General features: G+C 44.3%; 1 protein-coding gene and 2 pseudogenes across 1 annotated transcript in view; 2 read left to right on the top strand and 1 right to left on the bottom strand.

Moving 5' to 3' along the window:
• MBD2 (methyl-CpG binding domain protein 2) overlaps positions 1 to 17,345 on the top strand; it is a 58,904-nt gene that overhangs the window by 28,383 nt on the left and 13,176 nt on the right. The window contains exons 4-5 of the mRNA XM_066615324.1: positions 10,815 to 10,905; positions 12,980 to 13,157. Coding sequence (XP_066471421.1) covers positions 10,815 to 10,905; positions 12,980 to 13,157 — 269 coding nt within the window. The remainder of the gene's footprint in view (positions 1 to 10,814; positions 10,906 to 12,979; positions 13,158 to 17,345) is intronic.
• Positions 617 to 732, top strand: LOC136642700 (5S ribosomal RNA; annotated as a pseudogene).
• LOC136642846 (5S ribosomal RNA) lies at positions 15,856 to 15,975 on the bottom strand (annotated as a pseudogene).

Genomic DNA, 17,345 nt, shown 5'->3' with positions numbered 1-17,345 from the left:
TGATTCAGTCAACCCATTTTTGTCTGGCCCGCATGTGTACGCATTTGGTCCCTGTTGTGTACCCTCAACGTTGGGCAGAAATGGCTTAATAAACACAATGGTGTCAATAAATCCCTACAGTACAAATATTTCAGTAGATAATGTGAGGAAAATGGAACACACAGCACATGCCTTAGTCAGAAGTATACACTCTTGTCTCCTTGCTCTTGAGGCCAATATACCAAAATATTGGGGTGTACCATTAAAGTGGCATGACTCAAAAGAGGAGACTGGGCTTGGATGTTCTTTGAATCATGGGGTCATTGCGTAGGAAGGGCCACCACTCCAAATTATTTTTACTGTGTAGATTGCACTGAAATTTAAGTTTCCGGGTAGGTATGCTTAGGATTGCAATCTTAGTGCTAAATCACTGTTTTCTTCTTGCACTTGGAGAGGATACAGGAGTGAAGATCCAGGCAGTGGCACATTCTATTGTGAATGGCACGCAGGCTTCCAAATGGCTGCTCTTCAATGCCTTTTGCAAATAAGTCGTGATCAGGAATGGATTGGGTCCCAAGTTCTTCGTGAATGCAGTGGAATGCTGCCCTGTAAATGTGCACGTACCATTCACAAATGAGGCAGCAACTGTTACCATGCACATGCCTGATCTCATCTGATCTCGGAAGCTAAGCAAGGTCAGGCCTGGTTAGTACTTGGATGGGAGACCACCTGGGAATACGGGTGCTGTAGGCTTATACCATAGTCTTTCGTGACTGAAGGTTGCCAACCAACCAACCAGTATATTTGGTTATCTTGCTTGGCTACACAAGTGTGAATCAGCCCTTATTCTGCAAAGCCCTGTTACCGGAAGAGAAGGTGGTTGGACCTGTTTATCTGACAGGATCTGGGGCCAATTGCATGCAAATTAATGGGGCTTCTCCGAGGCTCAAAGTCCAGTGCTCGATGTGTAATGCTGTGACACTTAGTTTTGTGATGTGGCTTCTGCAGCAGCAGCAATAGTTTTTATGAAGGGGGAAAGCAAATTCATCACCAGGGTGATCTGAAGACCTAAAGTAAACTTCCAGATGAAGGAGGCCTGGCTTTGAGAAGTGTCTGAATGGGAGACCATTTGGGGGAGCCTTATGGGGGACACCTCTGACCAAGGTGTCTTGAGGCTTGCCTGCTCCTCTATAAGCCTGCCTGACCATTGAAACAGGGTTGGAGGTCCAGTCCTGCCTTTGTCTGATAGCCTCTTTAGGAGGAGTTGATAATTTGCTAGCTGTCCTGGCTTCGTATTTTTGAAGAAGTGTGGAATATAAATTTCTAGAATAAACAACTGTGTAAGCCATCCTGAGATCCTTGCAAGAAGAGAGGGATACAAGTGAAACTTACACTACTACCATAGTGTCATTCTCCCCCCAGCATTTCAAAGATTCCGCAATGCCCTACCCTTGATTAGTTGACTTATTTTGGATGCATCAAAGACTCTTCCTGAATGTCTGTTTCCTTTTTGCCTCCCAGATGTCTAGTATCGGAACTCTTCTTTTTATCAGTCCTTTGATCTTTACAGATGATTTCAAAAATAGGTTTATTCTTGATGCTGGCTTTGAATGCACATTGTGAAAGCTCTTTTAGTTCCCCCAAAGATGGCATTGTGTAACTTGCTCATAGGAAGAGCCCCAAGAGGAATCTGATCCAACAGTGCCCTTACGTTTTTTTTTTATGGCGTAAATTCTTGGTGTTTGCAACTGATGACCACATGGTGGTGCTCCAGATTCTGTTCTTGGAAGTGAAGTTGCTGCTTACAAAACTGAACTGAATCTGATCATGGCACTCTTAAAACTTTCTCCTCTACATATGTCCTTTGTTGAAGTTATGAGGGTGAAAACTGATGGTTTTTCTCAAACCCATTTCATTTTCATATGGTGTATGCTTTCCTTGAGAGCAGTGGACATAATGGGAAACCTGATATCCAGAGATGTGGGGAGATAAACCAACATGACATGGGATGTCAGTACTGTTGATCACCCCATGGAGGAGACATTAACTGGGTCCCAGGCTGACCTGGTTTGCTTTGTTATTTTGTATGAGGACCATCATGAAACCGCCTTATACTGGGCCATCTTGCATCTAGCAGCAGCTCTTTAGGGTTTCAGACAGGAATTTTTTGCAGTCTTCTCTATGCAAAGCACGTATTCTTCTGCTGCGCTAGAGCCACATCTATGTTCATGGTGCTTACACAGTACAATGTTGTTTTTATCAGGGTGGCACAAACTAGAACGCTGCTTGATGCTATTTGAGACCCACAGCCTCTATGGTACAACAAAACAAAACCCAAGCCTGAGTGAGTGGAAATCAGGTTATTGTGGCAACAGTCAGGTCATTGACAACAGGTCAGAGGGAGGTTGGTGACGGCAGACTCTGGGTGAAAGCCATCATGAATCTGCCACCTGCTTGAACTCCATGCAGTCTACCGCTCATAGATAGGCTGGCAGCGATGATTATCATTGTCATATTAAATATGACAGGTCTTTGACCTGGCAGTCTTCCAATCTAAAATTGGAGAGTGAGAAGAGGAGAACGATGGAGGTGGGGGCTGTGACGTAGTGGTAAAATAATTTTGAAGTGTAGGAGCTCATAATGACATCCTACTCCATAGTTACACCACCCTTAAGACTATGTGATTAAAAAAAACAACTTTAAATGTCTTCGATAGAATGTTTCCTTCTTCTGTCCATTATTCCTACTCTGAAGCTATTATGCTTCATTAAAAAATCTGTTTCATTTCATTCCATATTCTTGGAATGAGTTGCAGTACTTTTAAAACAAATGTATAAAGATGGAATTTAAAAATATTCCAGATAAATATAGAAAGGGATACTAGAAATAAGCCCAGCTGCGTTCAGTAAAACAAATTCTCATGAAAATTTACATAAGAGTATATCCTTACAGTAAATAGGAATTATATTAAGCTGCCAGGGGGAGGGGTGGGGAGCTGACCTAGACAGTAATGTATTGGTTTAGGCACTTTCTCAGTTTGCCTTCTGTTGAGCTGGATGCTTCTTCTCAGCTGAGATCCTTGGGGGGAGACAGTTTCTGGGGCAGCACCTGAGCATTCCTGCTTATGCCTGGAGTGTTGCTTCCCCTGGACTACACCCCAAGCAGGAGTAATTGGGGGGGGGGAGATCATGTGTTGGCAGGCCTGCGCATTGCCATAGCTATCTAGAATGGCTCTGATGGTGAGTGGGAGGGGCCATTTACATGGTGCATTGCAGTACTTACCATATCACCCCTCCTATAACTATGCTACTGGGCCTGACTCAGCGGAAGTAACTTCATACCTTCACGCTCATTTTAGAGTAGCAGCGTCCCAGGCTGTGGTCAGTATAGGAAATTGAAGGCAGCGGTTCAAAATGTTCTTCAGGGAAATTCTGGTTAGCTCACTGCCTTCCAAACCCAATGCTCACCACACAGCTCAAGATGATTGAACAGATTTCTGGAGGAATAGTCCCTCACAGGTTACAAGACATGATGGGTATGTGCAACCTCCTGGTTGCCAGAGGCAAGAGATGCCAGAGGCAAGAGATGGCACCGGGATGCAGGTCTCTTGTTGTCTTGTGTGCTCCCTGAGGCATCTGGTGGGCCACTGTGAGATTCAGGAAGCTGGACTACATGGGCCTTTGGCCTGATCCAGTGGGTCTGTTCTGGTTCTTATGAATTGGACCTTTGGGCTACATGGTTATCTGATGGGAATGTGTTCTTTGGCTGTTTGCAGACACTCTGTATGTATGAGCTGGTTCTTTAGTTGATTTTATTCTATTTGCTATTCTAATGTTGATGTAGGTTGCCTGTATAGATCTGTTGTGGATGGAAGGGCAGATGATAAACATTCTGCAAATAAATTTAAATGAATAATGTGTAGATGTAAACATGTAGATGTAAATGTAAATGAATGGGGCTTTAAAGCATTTTTGTTTATGATGGCTAACATAATTGGTGTTACGGAATTGAACAGAATTTTAATTGTTGAATTACTATGCTATCCACTGGGTTTCTCTAGTTTTTTTAAATTATTTAATGTTTTATTATTATTGCTTTAAATGTTGTCAGCCGCCTTGAGTGCCTTTACTGGGAGAAAGGCGTGGTAAAAATTCATTACTAATAAATTAACCATTCTGATGAGGACCAGTAGCTCAGTGGCAGGCATCCTGCACTGCACACAAAAAGTTCCAGATTCAGTCTCTTGTGAAAGCATTGGGGAAGACATGTGCACAAAGTGGAGAGCCACTGCCAGTCCAAGGGAACAATAATGGTCTTTGAAAGAAGACAGATTTATAATGATGTGTTGAAGGCTACTTGGTTCATCAAAGAATGAGTAAGGTCTATATGGAGTTAGTCCAGTCCAGCATTCTTATCTGAATCCAGCTTGATCTTTGTCAACTTTGCAAATTGCTTTAGTGGCCTGATTCAAGTGGTCCACATTAGATGCCAGGATATGATTGCTCTTTCCCATTGGCCACCGCCTGTGGCACCTGGTTCAAGAAAATCTTCCACATGGAGTTCCTAAGTATTCTAGAACTGTAAAGGCATTATTACTGTAGCCACAGAGCCGCTGGGGCTTTGGGGCAATCTGCCAGTTTACGAAGCAGGCACTGAGTGGAAAGCTAAGCAACAGCCTAGTGTAGTCAAATGGAAGCACCTGTAGGGGCCGGGTTAAGTAAGTGCCCTTCTTTGTTGCATGGATGTTTGGAATGGAGAGAGGGCCCGGTTCAGATCTGTGGTAGTGTCCCTTGTGCAGTGAAGATTAGGGTTTGGGAAGATGAATTCCCAACACCACAAAAAAAGGCACCTTGTGTCAGCTGAGTGATTCTACGGACACACAATTTGTTTGGTTTTGATGCTTCTGCCAGGTTCAGAAGCCAGCAACAAACAGATGGGGTTTTTTTGGGGGGGGGGAGGGGTAAGCAAGTAGCTTGATCAGAAAGACAGTCAGGTTTCCAAAGGTGGTGATCAATTGTGAGGTGTGGGAAGGAAGGAAGAAAATGCAATCTGTGAGGTTACTCTAGTGAATAATGTTCAGACTGCAGGACTTCTATTTTTCACTGATTTTAAAAATAACTGAGCTACCCTTCAGGAAAGCTCTCAGGGTGGCATACAAAAGCTGCAATTAAAAAAAATGAGAATGAAGCAGTAATAACATCCCACGATATTAGAGAATGAAAAGCAACTTGCATTGTGTGCTAGAATGCCTGGCTGATAAAGGTCCTAGACCCATCCAACTTTCTAGCACCAGTGCAGCTGCAATGCAACCCTGATGTAAGGGAACATTTGTTCCTTTACCTTAAGGAGGCCTCTGTGACTGGCCTGCCACTGCAGGATGCAGCACTTGCCCCATTGCCATGGCTGCCATCAGCACTGGAAAGTTGGATAGGATTAAGCCCCAAAACAGTTTACCCTGTTGCCAAAAAAAGATGTATGGCCCAGGGGGCAGGTTAACCATTTGATGTGGGTAGGTCTCCTTTTAATGCATCTTTTGGAAGCCAAGTTATGATATGGATATTAATGCTTACCGGAACTTCTCTTTGATCTAAACATATTTGGTAAGGGTGTTGTAACTGAAGGTTTGATAGGCATGTAGTGATAATCTGGATTTGTCATGTGTTATAACATCAAATAATGTACTGTATGATACTTAATCTTTCATTACACATTAAAAAAAAGCTTAAGCTACATTTGAGCAGTAAGTTAACATTACTGTGTTCCTTCTTTCCTGAACAGGATGCTATGTTTGAGCATTTTGTTTTACAAGGAAGCAGAACGATTAATGGCTTTACTTTAAAAAAATGTTCTTTTTTTTAATCATTGGGATTGGCACCAGGTCAGGCCTTCCTGGAGAGGGAGTTGCATTTCATTCTTACTGGTTTCTTGCATCATCTTGCCAAGCTGGGCTGTGGAGAATTCATGTCCCCTCTGGCCATCCACTGGGTGGCACTGCAAAGCAGAAAAGACCTAGCCAGTAATTCCCTCTACTGGAGAGCTTCTCTGATGGGGCAAAATATCTGGGTCTGGCTGCTGAAGGCTCTGATTAAACACAAACAGCAGTAGCTTATACCAGTGTGCATGATATCTCCCAGTCTATCTTGTGTGATCACCCAAATCATGTTTTTCATGTGGTGCCGGGGATGTCGTCTTCAAAAAAAAAATATAATATTCACTTGCCTGTTCAGGCCATTGACACTTCTGAGAAAGGCAAGCACGAATGAAATACAGTTAATCTTGCAAAATGTGCAAACCTTGAATGAATCTGCATGACCCAAGTGGTTGCTGCCCATGGTTGTCTTAGAATTGATCTTAATTGAACAACAAAGTATTAATGGCTTGCACAGAGAGCACTGAAATTAAGCGATTATATTGTGCACAATGCTCATCCATCACATTATCAGTCCAAGCATTCTCTGCTGGGATCACCTAACTTATTTGGCATAATTGTAATCTGAATTGATTTAAAACCTGCTAAATGAGAGAGTTGTATAAAGTCCTTCCAGTAGTCATGTAAATAGCAAAGTATCTGTATAATTACTATCTAGGCTAAACGAAATAATGTAAAACACGTGCAGTCCTTTCATAATGAACAACTCTCTTTGCGATAACAGAAGTGTATTTAAGGAGTTGCATTTAATTAATGCTTTGTCTTTCAAGAAAGGACATGGTTTCTTAGGTTCCATACATTCTATCCATCTGCAGAATCCTTATTCTCTTACTGCAACTATTAGTTTTATCCTGCTTTCCCTGAGAGGCACTGAAATTTGCACTGTTGTAGAAAGACCATATGGCCAAGCAGACAGGTGGTTTTATGGGTTCATTGTTTTCTTCATCTGGGTCCCACAAGGACAATAGCCCTAACCAGCCAGCCTGCTGGGGTCGGCATGCACCAACTGATTGGGCATCCTAGTTGACCTGACCAGGTCAGAGGGCAGGTAGGGATATCCAGGTGGTCATAAATTATCAGTGATGCCAGTGATCGGAACAAAGAAAATCTTCAGTTTCTTAAGGTCAAACCCAAGGGTGTAGAGGTGTGTTCTCTGTTTTACTTCTACATCTTACAACTGTGTGTGCAAAGCTGCCACCTGCCTCCTGGAGATCAGAGAGGTGTAATAGGCTGTTCAAGTTGACTTTGGAGGAAGTACAATTAAGGAACAGTGAGATTTAGGTGCGTTAGGGATTTTTTTTTACTTTTCAGCTTGCCTGTAATTGCCTGCTTGTAGTTGGTAAGATCTGTACCTGGGCACAGGCCAATGTCCAAACTGTTTCCCTGAGTCGACTTGTTTTATTATTTCCTCTTTGTATTATTCAACACTTCCTGCCTCCCTTTTGTATTTCTAATAAACTCTTTGACATTTTAACTCTTTTACCTGTCTGTGGTTGAGTGAACTCAGTCTTACCTAGTCCTCGTAGAGCAGCAATTTTCATCCACTGTCTCATGGCACATTGGTATGTCGGGAGTGATCCGCAGGTGAGCTGCGAGAGGTTGGGGGAGGATGGTTAATTTGTAGGCCCGTTGGGGAATGTGAGCCCCCCACTGGCAGAGTGATGTGCCTTGTCAGTTGTCAATTGTCAAAAAACTGGTGGTGTGCCTTGACAATCTCAGTGCCTTGTCAGTGTGCCCTGAGTTGAAAAAAGGTTGAAAATTGCTGACCTAGACTCTGGCCTAAGTGCTATTCAAACTAGTAAACTTAGAGTGGAGGAAAGATTCTCTCGCAGATGTGTTCCATTACTTAGAGCAGTGCTTCTCAAACTGTGGGTCGGGACCCACTAGGTGGGTCGCGAGCCAATTTCAGATGGGTCCCCATTCATTTCAATATTTTATTTTTAATATATTAGACTTGATGCTACCATGGTATGTGACTGCATTTGGGGAAATGTTACAGACTTGTACTTTTAACAAGCTACTATGTATATTCTTTTAACAATGATAGTCAATGGGACTTACTCCTGGGTAAGTGTGGGTAGGATTGCAGCCTAGTTAAATTGAGAGCTAAAGCCAGAACTACAGGAGAGTTGCAAAGAGGAAGAAAAGAATGTCCTAAATGGGAATGCTGCCCCCAAACTCTGGCTAAAGGAAGGATTATTAGAAAAACCTACTGGTTCTGCAATAAAGCCTCTTGGACAGCACCAGACCAGATCAGATTATGTGATAAAGCCTTTGGAATTGGGTATTCATCTCCCCACTAATGTAGCTTGGACTTCCACTTTTAAGTTTTAGCTTAAACTCCATCTTAATATCCATTCAAATTCTATTCTCTTAGATCTATTAAAAGACTCTTTTTCATCCAACTGGTTTAAGTTCATCGATGCCAAACAATCCTCTTTAGATCTTTATCCTGAACTCTTAGCTGATTTGGACCTTCAAAAAGCGCATCATCTCATTAAACTTATACTTTGGGAGCAAGAATACGCAACTTTACTGTCTAGCTTAAATCTGACCTGCTCGCCTCTCTTTTTTGGTTTGTCTCCTTCTCTGGGCCGTCGTGCGAACTATTTTACCCAACTTACCAACCCTAGTAAAAGACGGGCCTTTATGCTGGCGAGACTGAATATCTTTCCATCGGCATTAAATCAAGGGAGATTCTATAAAACTCCTCGTCCAAATAGATTATGTCTATTTTGTTCAGTTGAACTAGATACTCTGGATCATATCCTTCTTCGGTGCACTTCTCATCACAACCTCAGGTCCCACTTACTTGATTCTTTTCTTTCTTCTCTTCCTGTTTCCCTTGTTGATCCTTTCTCAATTCTTCTCAGTGATTATTCCCCTCCTATTACCAATCTGGTGGCGGAATTTTTAGCGGTAGTCTCTAAGGCCAAAGTTTGAAGTTAACATTCCCAAAGCTGTTCTATTTTATTATGCTATTTATTCTCTGTAAACTTTTAATATGCCAATAAAGGTACTGAAGTGTTTGTGTGTGTGTGTGTGTGTGTGTGTGTGTGTGTGTGTGTGTGTGTGTGCGCGCGTGTGTGTGTGTGATAAAGCCTGGTCCTTACCACACCTTCTTGGTCACATCCTTTTGATCTTTGAGCAAAAACAAGTGCTTGACCTGCTGCTCTTCCCTTCCACAGACCCCCCCCCCCGCCATCTCTGACTCACTTCACCTAACTTTGCCTTGTTGCCAGGGCATCCTCTCTCCCCCACCTTGCTGAGTCCAACATCCTTCTCTAGCTGTTAATTAGCTCTCTCAGTAGCCTATCTTTTTTAAAAAATACCCCTTTTAGCTTGGACACGTAGCTGGTAGCAGCATGGGCATTTCGAAAGTTACCCAGCGAGCAAGCTGATTAACCTCAGAACTGAAGGACATTAATTACTAGTGTGAACTTGAAGTAGCAAAAGCGGTGAGCGAGAAGGAGAACGTTTAGTTGTTTTGCAGAAGTCTAAAATGGGAAAAACAACCTGTTGAGGCCCCTGGTCCAGCAGCTGACAATGTCTCCTCCGTGTTCCATTGCAATCAATAGAGGGTAATTGTGTTCTTGGGTGACCTCCATTGATGTTGTGGGTCTTGTGCAGGAGCATTTGTATGTTTAAAGGGATGGCAGTGGGAAGGAAGATTTACATCTCTGCCGCCATTGTCTTTGCAGAGAGCCACCCAGTGGAATTTTCCCTGGTGGTCTGTGACTTATTATCTTGCGTGGGGTGGATGTTGGTGTACACCCCAATAGCCTGCTGTGACTCATTTGCTAAGAACTTTGGGGATATAATTGATCACATCCACCACAAGTGGGTCTCCGCTTTGATAGTTCCTAACGATGCTTCCTCTGCTTGTCCAGTTATTTTGGGTAGGTTTGGTATGTGTAGCCTGAGGATGTGGACGAGTCTCTCATTAGCACAGAGTTGTCCGTTTGCATGCTCCACCTTTGCCGATCCGATCTCATAAAAACTGCCAGAGGAGGCCTGGCTGAGCGGGCAGGAAAGCAGATTAACCTTCCTCATTGTCAGAGGGTGTTACTCCTTCCTGCCTTAAGGCGGCTCCTCCCCAAATCCCACTATGCTGAAGAATTTCCAGGCAGTCTCTAATCTTTCCTTCCTGGGCAAAACACTAAAGTGCATAGTGGCTGCCCAGCAACCGGACGTTCTGGAGGAAGCTGGCCATATCATTTGTTTTCATGCGCAGTTCAAGGCACTGGTTATGAACAAGTCCTTTTATGGTTTGGGAGCTGAGACTTGAAGGCCCTCCTCTCTCCGTATGCACCTGTCCTTGTAGATTATCTAGAGATGCTTCCCTATGCATGCTGCCCTTCATAGGAGCACATCTGACAGTGGTGCATGAGAAGGCCTTCCATTGTGGGTGCTCACCTCTGGGAACCCCTTCCCAAGAGGATGTCTGCCACGCCAGGCCCCTGTTCTGCCAGTCTTCCTCAGGGATATGAAATCATTCCTGTTTCACCAGGCATTTGATTCCAGTTAGTTATACTTCATTTTCTGTTCAAGTTGACTGCTGAGCCTTGTTTTTTAATTGTGTTGATTGGTTTTATTGTGCATTTGTGAGCAGCCTTCAACCCGCACCTCTTGGTGGGGAGAAAGGCACACAAACAGAATTCTCTTAATAAATAAGTGCAGTCCAGTGACTAGTCCGCATTTAGTAGTAAACCACTGGTAAAAATCCACATCCAGCAAAAGCAAAACCATTATTTTTGTTAAATTCTAAACATGCACAATTACTATGTTACTCCAATGCTGCTGATTTGACTAAGCCTAATGCTTAAAATGAATATTCACTCTTTTCTGCAAAGCTTTGCCATTGGATATGCTCCATTTTATACTAATCAGGCTTTTCAATTTTCAGCTGTTCTGGGAGAAGCGACTGCAAGGCTTAAGTGCATCCGATGTGAGTGAACAGATCATAAAATCCATGGAGCTGCCAAAAGGCCTTCAAGGTACTCTTTGGTGTAGTGATGTTGTATGCAGTTTAATAAATCCGTGTTTCTTAAACAGAGGCTGGTAGAGACAGTTGACATATGTCTGTAGGGTCATTTGGTTTCTCTGCAGTTGATGGCTTGCAGCTGATGTACAAACACACTCTGTTGAAAAAACATTGTCTGTTTTTGAGATTACGATACTTGAAAGTTCTCTGTGGCGGACTGATATGCAATAGCTTATTCCTCTGATACTGTGGTTATCAAGGAACATGCATGTGTGAAACAGTCCATATGAATTCCCATGCTTGGTATCACAAATGGACTCCATGCTTGGGCATTCTTTCGATCAGCAGAGGCCAATTGGTAGCCTTAGAGAGAGGCTCAACAGTAAAGTTCATCTGCTATGTGATCATTAATTACAATTGGGTGGCAGTTAATTTTTAGGGTTTTCTTGTAAGAAACACCAAGTTACTTTACAGGGCTCTTGTAGGGAATATCAAGATAATGTATGGGAAGCACTTCTGTACCTTAAGACACTATGGGCCCAATCCTAACCCACTTTCCAGCACCAACATAAGGGCAATGCAGCTCCAAGGTAAGGGAACAAACATCCCCTTACTTTGAGGAGGCCTCCGTGATTCCCACTCAACTGTAGGTTGCAACACACATCCCCTTGACACCGCAATGCCAGTGCTGGTAAGTTGGTTAGGATTTGGGCCTATGTCAGTAAGTAGTGGTAATTATCAGCAAGTATTTAGTAGTGATTAGTCTATTGGTTTAGGGGTGGGGAGACCCAGATTCTGATCTCCACTAATCGCTGTCTCTCTTAAGAACATAAGAAGAGCCCCACTGGATCAGGCCAAAGGCCCATCTAGTCCAGCTTCCTGTATCTCACAGTGGCCCACCAAATGCTTCAGGGAACACACAAGACAACAGACACAACCTGCATCCTGGTGCCCTCCCCTGCATCTGGCAATCAGAGGCAGCCTACCTCTACAACCAAGAGCTTGCACATACCTACTGTGACTTGTAATCTGTAATTAACTTTTCTCAGTCGAAGCCAGTGGCCTTCACCTTGTTGAGCAGTGGGATCCACCTCAAACCTTAAGCTGCAACATGGAACCACCTTCAGAAGCCCATATACCTGTTGACAGAGCCCAATGATCAAGAGGCACAACCAACAGAAAAATCTAGCTTGAAGTCTCAGCTGTTCCATGTTGCCCTGCCACCAAATACTACATCCATACATGATAGCGAGTCTCTCTTTCCTCCTTTTCCTTATTTCCCTGGTGGTAGTCCATCGGGGTGCTGTACTATTGCATCTTTCTGCCCCTTGTTTCTTTCCATACATTTACGGGGGGGAGGGCAGGAGTGACATGGCAATAGTATGCACTCAGTTTTGAAAGGGTGTGGGAAAGAAAGAGGAAGCCAGGCACTGCAGAGGGAATGCTGTGATAGGAGAGAATAGACAGGTGGGGGGGCGCTTGTCCTGAGCAAACTCTCCAAAGTCCCCAGTGGAATTTTATCTCATCTAGGACCCCTACCCCTGTTCAAAGTGTACAGGCCTGAACCTCAAAACAGAATGGTAGTAGCAGCACTGCTATGACCCACTTCTATGTCCTGAGCCAACTATTGAAGGCTTCTGGCTGAAGCTACCTCATAGGCTGGTTGTGAGAATAGAATGGGGTGGTGGTGGAAAGAAGGATGGATCATGTAAGCAACCCTGAGATCCTTAGAAGAGGAAAGAACAGAAATTGCATTAAGTAGCAATAGATGGTGACCTGCCTCCTGTGGACATGGGTGCAATCCTTTGGCTGGTACGATTACAAGCCACTGATCAGACCACACTAGGCTTTACATCATTCCTGCCACCTTCCTCTCTAGAGCAGTGGGGGAGAGCTTCGGGGTAATATCTAGTGTAATGCCTCTTATTCCCTCCTGTTTCTTGATAGCAGCAGAATCTGCTGAGAAAGCTGCATCTGGAAAACTCCGTCTTCAAGGTTGGCGATTGGATTCAGGGTCCTTAATATCTTCTCACTGAATTCTAATACGTGGGATTTTTAAATGGGCCAATTCTGCATTTCTGTTCTAGGGGTTGGCCCAGGAAGCAATGAGGACACCCTCCTGTCTGCCGTTGCCAGCGCATTGCACACCAGTTCTGCGCCCATTACGGGGCAACTGTCTGCAGCGGTAGAAAAGAACCCAGCCGTGTGGCTTAATACGTCCCAACCTCTCTGCAAGGCTTTCATTGTTACGGATGAGGATATTAGGTAAGTCTGCTCCTTTTCCCCAGTTTATTTCAGGAAGAGAGAAAAAAGGGCTTCTTCTTGCTTGGCAGGAGGCTCATTCTCTTTGACAGATGTAATTCTCTGATTGTATTATTAATGAGCAAAGAATCTCTTTGTATTGGACACATCTTGTATTGGACACATTGGTTTCTGCTCCAGGCCCAGTTCAAGGTGATAGTTTTGACTTTTAAAGCCCTTTACGGCTCGGTCCGAGGTATTTGAGGGACCGCCTCCTTCCCTACAATCCTGCCCGTGCTCTTAGATCATCTGGGGGGGCCCTTTTGACTGTGCCGTCACTAAGTGATGTGAGAGGGGTGGCGGCCAGGAAGAGGGCCTTCTCGGTGGTGGCCCCTGAACTCTGGAATACCCTCCCCTTAGAGCTGAGAACTGCTCCCTTGTTGCTAACGTTTCGGCGTGGACTGAAGACCTTTTTATTTCAAAAAGCTTTTAATTGTTGACAGGCTGGCTGGCATTCTTGCTTCTTGCTTTTTATATGAAAATCCACGGGGTTTGTTTGTTTTTAGATTTTTTATTATTGTAAATTGTTTTTAATGATTGTTTTTCATGTTGTACTTTTAAATTGTAAGCCGCCTTGTGTGCCCATTGGGCAAAAAGGCGGGGTATAAATTAATAAAATAATAATAATAATCATCATCATCATCTTAGGGTGCTCTTAAGAACACTGCCCAGAGGATTGTAGTCCCTACCTTGCATTTTCAGTCCACTGTGGTCTTTGCTGCACAGTGGGATAGGATTAATCTTTGTGATAAGTATGCTATAGAGCAGGGGTGTCCAAGCTTTTTGGCAAGAGGGCCACATCATCTCTCTGACACTGTGTTGGGGGCCGAATTAATTTACGTTTCAAATTTGAATAAACTTACATAAATGAATATATTAGAGGTGGAACTTGTATAAATGAATGAAGGTCTTGCAATAGCTCAAGACCTATAAAAGTCCGTGCACAAAGCAAGGCTAGCCTTTCCTTCACTGCCATTGCTGCGTCTCAGACATGAAACAGCAAGTAGTGAAGGGAGCCCTCGTCCCACAGGTCATGCGAGAGGTCAAACAGTCATCTTCACACTGCGAGCAGTTGCATTGGGCCAGCATGGGCTCCAACAAGTCTCCGGAGGGCCAGATGGTCATTGGAGACTAGGGGCTCCCTGCGGGCCGGATTGTGAGTCCCTAAGGGCCATAAGTGGCCCCTGGGCCAGGGTTTGGGCACCCCTGCTATAGAGCAGTACTCCAAGGATGGTAGAACCTGTGATATAGCACAATAATATTATTATGTATAGAGCACCCCCCCTGCTTCATTTCCCCACTAGTAGTGATGGAACTTGTAGTCCAGTCTCTGGTTGGAAGAAGAGGCTCTGCCATGGCCCTGGTGCTCCTGTGGCTGCCCCTTTCCCCTCTCCCCTCGCTCCAGGGGAAGGCAGTGGTGGAGTGGGCCTGGTGTGCCTCCTTCCACCACCTTTTTCTGCTCCAAAGCAAGGTTGTGAGGGAGGGGAAAGGCTTGGGGCCAGGAGAGGGAGGCAGTAGGCATTTTGTGAGTGGTTGCACTGATTGCTCACAAGTCCTTGAATGCTTTTGTGGCAAGCTGTTGGATGCTTGTGAATCCCTAGTTATTGATTGTGAAATGGTTGTCTGTCCTTCTTCCACCTTTTTAGAATTTCCCAATAACTGTAAGCAGTTGAGACTGGGCTACCGGCTGCCACTTAAGGACTCCTACCCCCCTTCCCACACATACAGTCCTTTGCTCATTGAAGGAGGAGCAGCAGATAAATGTCACGTGTATCTATATAACCTTGCAAATTCCTATCCTGCCCTGAACATAAGCAAATATGTGTCTGGCCATGGCAAGAGACCAGCTCTAAGCAGGTAGGAACCTGGGGGAGCAGGTGATCAAACGGACTGGGTCAGAAGCAGATGTGTGGTCTGAATAGGCGGGGGTCAAATATGAAGGCTGTAATGGGGGGGGCTGCAACAGAGTCCTCACATGAGACAGGCTGCATGGACAGTCTGAGGAACAAGTTCTGAAGTGAGGGCATTTTGGGACCTGGTGGAAGGGGTTAGCTCTTGGATTCAGCTAACTAAGGATAGTACTGCAACCTGGATGGTGACCTGGATAGAGCTCAATCTGTGGAGCTGGGAAGAGAATAATTCAGACAGGCAGGCACTTGTCATTTCCAAATTAGCCATTAAAATAGATCTGTGTGAGAGCTGCTTCTACTCAGTGCCACCATGACTCTGAGTGACGCTACATCATGGGGACAGGGGACTTTAAAATAACACCACTGCTCCAATCGTGGCAGCATTGAAAGTAAGTAGCGCTTGGTTGGCAACAAGGATTTGGAGCCCAGAAGCAGTTAGGTGGCAGCAGTCTCTCCTGGGGCCCTGGCATGTATTTGAGTGCGCCATGTGCTGATGCTGGCCCTGTCTGTAGCACATCAGATCTTGTTTAACCAGAGATGGTATCGTTCAGGGGTACCCAAACTTGCTTAATGTCAGAGCCGCATATGATAAACTTGTTTGAGAGCTGCAATATTTAAAAAGCATTTAAATTCTTAAATATATTTACAGTACTCGCCCTGAACATTAAACTTAAGTTTTAATTCAGTGGGCTCTCTCTCTGCTTGGTTGGTTGGCTGGTTGGCAACCTTCAGTCTCGAAAGACTATGGTATAAGCTTACAGCACCCAGTATTCCCAGGCGGTCTCCCATCCAAGTACTAACCAGGCCTGACCCTGCTTAGCTTCCAAGATCAGACAAGATTGGGCATGTGCAGGGTAACAGTTGCCAATAAATAATTGTGAAGCTTGAAGATTTGTTATTTATCTTTTATATTACTTGTCATGTAAAAATTAGAGCTCAGCCAACATATTTCCAAAAGGTGCACATTGTATGTCAAAGAACCAGTTGTGGCTCGCAAGCCACAGTTTGGCCACCTCTGGTGTAGTTTGACATAAGGTTCAAGTGTGCTTTGTACATTTGCATTTCAAAGTAATGAAGCACTGATGACTCTATTAGGTTATCTTCAATTCTCTTCAAAGCGATTGCTTGTCTCCAGCCTAATTGTGTTAGTAAACAGGCAAAGGCTAAGCGGCTTGTGTTTTGGACTGAAAGGTTTTGGTGGCAAAGCGAGAATACAGGAGTCCCCGACTTCCAGCTGTGTCCTTGTATCTTTAGGACAGCCTTGCCAGATGTTTCTTAACCCCAATTCATATGATAATCTCTAGGCCAAACTAGAGGTGACAGCAGATGACTGAATCCAGAAGTGCCAGAGCTCATCAAATTGATCTGAGCTAGGGTAGTATAAAATGTGCTCTTACCATGTCTGCGTCCCCTTCTGCTTGTGAAGGGAATTCAGTCCCACACTATGCAAACAGAAGCATATCTGATAGGATTACTTCCTGAACTGGGCAGCAAGGCCTAGTTTCTTGCTTAGGAAATATGCCTGAGGCTGGGTTGTTCCGCTGCAGGCTGTGAGGGAGGTCTCGCATGGCTGAATACTATTCTAGTCACAAATTCCCTGCATGTAGAAAATTAGTATGTCAGGATGTCCTAACTTAATTTCCTCCCTGGTGTACTAGTTTTCTGTGGGCGGTGACTCCTTGTGTGGAGGAGCATTCCATCCTACATCCTGAAGCTGCACAGCTTCTCTACCTCCCAAACTAGCCTCTAGGTCAATGAACTATCCTGCCTTTCAGCAGCAGGAACTTAGTGATGGGATAGTCTTCCATCCTAACCTCCCTCCTGTTTTTCCAGGTGTCTGCAGCTTCTTCAGCCGTTGGGACTGGCTTTGCCAACGATCAGAATTTGCATACATAAGCATTTTACAGACAAGAGCATGTTGGTGCGTGCTGTATTATCCCTTTCTCTCCTGTTAGGCCCAGATCTTGTAGGTGGTGTGTTGAAGTTCTGCCATATCAGCAACAATGTGCTGTTCCCAGAGTGTCGTGCAAGTCTGCTGTCACAAAGACAAACAGCTATGCTGGTTCATAAACAAGGGAGTAAATCAAATGGGGCCCATGTTTGGCCTTTGCTCTATGAAATATGAGAGTGGGCAGATTCCCAATGGAAGTGTTCACCATGAAGTCTAATTTAATTGTGCCTGCATTGCTGCTGCTGCTGCTTTAATGCTCCATTTATACATAGTTTGTGAGCCAGAGAATAT

Source organism: Tiliqua scincoides, chromosome 2, assembly GCF_035046505.1.
Source record: "Tiliqua scincoides isolate rTilSci1 chromosome 2, rTilSci1.hap2, whole genome shotgun sequence".
In the NCBI taxonomy this organism is placed as follows: Eukaryota; Metazoa; Chordata; class Lepidosauria; order Squamata; family Scincidae; genus Tiliqua; species Tiliqua scincoides.
Note: the sequence above shows the minus strand (reverse complement) of the source record. Positions and strands in the feature narration are given on the sequence as shown.